The 2966-nt window shown below is 40.7% G+C and overlaps 1 protein-coding gene across 1 annotated transcript; it reads right to left on the bottom strand.

Moving 5' to 3' along the window:
* Window positions 1-274: 274 nt before the first annotated feature.
* LOC109021101 (polyol transporter 5-like) lies at window positions 275-2293 on the bottom strand. Its single transcript, XM_019003654.2, has 2 exons — window positions 1988-2293; window positions 275-1799 (listed from the first exon to the last, which is right to left on the bottom strand). The coding sequence occupies exons 1-2, from the start codon at window positions 2127-2129 to the stop codon at window positions 406-408; spliced, it is 1536 nt and encodes a 511-aa protein (XP_018859199.2). The 5' UTR covers window positions 2130-2293; the 3' UTR covers window positions 275-405.
* Between the last annotated feature and the right edge of the window lie 673 nt (window positions 2294-2966).

Below are 2966 nucleotides of genomic sequence, written 5' to 3'. Positions count from 1 at the left end.
TTCTATAAAAATTATTATTTTTTATATGGTTTGACTTTAACTCCAGCTAATGGGCCAACTTTAGCTCCGTCTCACCTTTGTAGGATTTGAAGCCCATAAGTTCAAAGCAGAAAAGGGTAAAGCCGAATGAGATTCCAATCAAAGAAACACAAACTAGTAAAATAATACTTATATGACTTAATTTGATTTAAAATATAAATTTTAGATTTTAAATCTTACAAATTAGATTTTATCATTTAAGTGATGTGAACAGTATGTTCTTCATGCTGGCTCGAGAATAGAATAACTTAGCCTACAAGATGATACAAATACTCCAAACTTGGGTAAGTTTTTAGTGTAAGTAACAACGTGTAGGTTTTATATTTATAAGCAGCAATTTATGTCTCAAAACAATCCTAACTTTAGCTACACAACTTCCATTTCCCCTCCCCTATTATCCATCTTTCTAGCTTTGTTCTCAAATAGAGCTCCTATTTCTTCTAAGCTCTTGCCCTTTGTCTCCGGCAAAAAAGCATAAAAGAACACGGTGCCCATTACCATTATTCCCGCCAGCACAAAAAACATTCCCCCAAATGTTATCTTCTTGGAAATAGTCAGAAACGTCATTGACACCACCCCACTCACCAGCCGGTTCACTGAAATGGCTAGGCTCGAACCCTGGGCCCTTAGCCTCATAGGAAATATCTCTGACGAGTACACCCATGTGATTGGCCCAAGCCCAATTGAAAATAATGAAACATCGGCACATACCGCCAGGATGCACAACACGATGGCCCACACCGGCTTACTTTCGGATTGATCAAGAAACTTCGAGCCCAGGCCCAGCCCAGCTAACGAGATGGCCATACCAGCCGATCCCACAAGTAAAAGGGGCCGCCTCCCGAACCGGTCCAAGTAAAAGGCCGAAAACAAAACAAAGGAAGTCTTGGAAAGACCCATTATCACATTAATACCAAACAGCTGTTTTTTACTATGTATCCCAGCAGCCTTGAACACTTCAGGGCTGTAGTATATAACTGCATCGTTCCCAGAAGCCTGCATGAAGAAGTTAATTCCTATAGCTGCAATTAGCATGCGTTTAATGGGCCTTGAGGGCCTTAACAAAAGCTCCTTCCAAACCCCTTTTCCACTCCAATGGCTTTCGTGGGCCGAGTCTGGGCTTGCAGCTGGGTTCGTGACTAAAACTGAGGCAGCTTTGGTTATTTTCTCCAGTCTCGACTCTGCTTCTTCCAAAGTGTTCGATGTTTTAATCAAAACCTCCTTTGCCTGGTTCACTCGGCCTTGCATGGCGAGCCAGCGAGGGGACTCGGGCATTGCCATGACGCCCAAGCCAATAGCTATAGCTGGTATGGCTGCGAGACCCAGCATTAGTCTCCAATTGATGTGCTGTGGGAGACTCGATAAGGCATAGTTGAGAATATAACCGAGTAGGATGCCGAAAGTGATGCAAACTTCTGGGAGGGAAGTGAGGAAACCGCGGCTCATGGAGGGGGAGAGTTCGGCGGTGTAGAGGGGAGCGATCATGAGAGAGTATCCAACGCCGATGCCGGCGATAATGCGGCCCGCCATGAGGAAACGGAACGACGGTGCAAGGCCCATCAGAAGTGCACCGATTAGAAATGTTGCTGCGGCCAAGACTATGGTGTAACGCCTACCTATGTAATCAGAAGTCCTACCGGAAAGAAGTGATCCCACTAAAGAAAACACGTTTAGGGTACCCACCAAAACCTCCTCTTGGATCGATGTGATTTTGAGGTTTTCTTTTATATACAGCGCTGCACCACTCATCACCCCAATATCTGCATGTACATGCGGATTTTCAGCCCAAATATTGTTACATATATATATATATATAATCTTGCTTTTGTGGGTTTTGGTTATGAGCAGATCAGAAATAGCATTGCCTAGGAGTTTGAATTTTGTGCATTAATTCAGGTGAGAAAACAGAGCTAGCAAGCAAGCAGTACTGTGAACCGATTTGACTCACCATAACCCAGAAGAATGGAAGTTGAGGATGCCAAAAGAGCACAAATGAATGTGTATTTGTTGAGGCGAGCCTCGGAATCATCGAAAACATCAAGCCTTTGTCCATGGTTATACTCGGAACCGACTTCATGAGTTGTCTCCATGTGAGAGCCTCCGCCTCACCCTTTCTCTTTCTCTCTCTCTGCTCTGAATACTCAGATCAGGTTGTTTTTCGAGAGCGAAGAAAGAGGCTGAGGGGAGGAGTAATATTATTAGGGATTTGGTTAGGTGGGAGTAATGGGTTTTGCTTTGTCGGTTAATGGATAGAGGCAAATAGCATGAAATGTTTTGAGGACTCGCATGAGGAACATTACACACTGTTATTGATAAGGTGGCCCTTTAAGGCTCGTTTGGGGATTCACTGTTCTTAAATATTTTTAGGCATTTTTAAATTTATTTATTTTTTCTTTCTCTCTTTTCTCAAATAATAATAAAAACATTTAAACTTAAATTAATTCATTACTATTTGTAGATATTATGCTTAATCTTGTTCCTCCTAAATTTTAGCCCTCAATCGTGATCCCTTCCTACTTTTCTTTCCAAATTTCTGATAAGGAAAAAAAAAAATACCAAAACAGAAAGAAGGTTAGAGTAATAGAGGTTAGACATAATGGATACGAGTCTCGTACGTATTCTTTGATATCTAATGGAAACTCGAATTTACAATCTATCATATTATTTGAGAATAATTCCCTTACAACTAAGGTCGGATTTGGATAGTAAAATCTTTTTAATTCATTATATCTTATCTCATCTCATTTTAATATTTAAATTAAGGGTGTACATCCGGATTCTAGAAATATCCTGATCCGGTTACAAACTGAGAGGGTATCCTGTTCCAAAACCGAATACCCGTATTATAACCAATATCCAATTTTAACTCTAGTTTTTTTTTTAACTCTAATTTTTTTTTAACTATAGTTTTTGTACCGCAAAACGAC

Source organism: Juglans regia, chromosome 10 (assembly GCF_001411555.2).
Source record: "Juglans regia cultivar Chandler chromosome 10, Walnut 2.0, whole genome shotgun sequence".
NCBI lineage: Eukaryota > Viridiplantae > Streptophyta > Magnoliopsida > Fagales > Juglandaceae > Juglans > Juglans regia.
Note: the sequence above shows the minus strand (reverse complement) of the source record. Positions and strands in the feature narration are given on the sequence as shown.

Excerpts from the sequence above, each read along its gene's own strand:
- LOC109021101 (XM_019003654.2), bottom strand. The coding sequence starts at position 2,129 with ATGGAGACAACTCATGAAGTCGGTTCCGAGTATAACCATGGACAAAGG. Across the intron at positions 1,800-1,987 it reads TTCCATTCTTCTGGGTTATG|ATATTGGGGTGATGAGTGGT; the intron begins GTGAGTCAAATC and ends ATGTACATGCAG.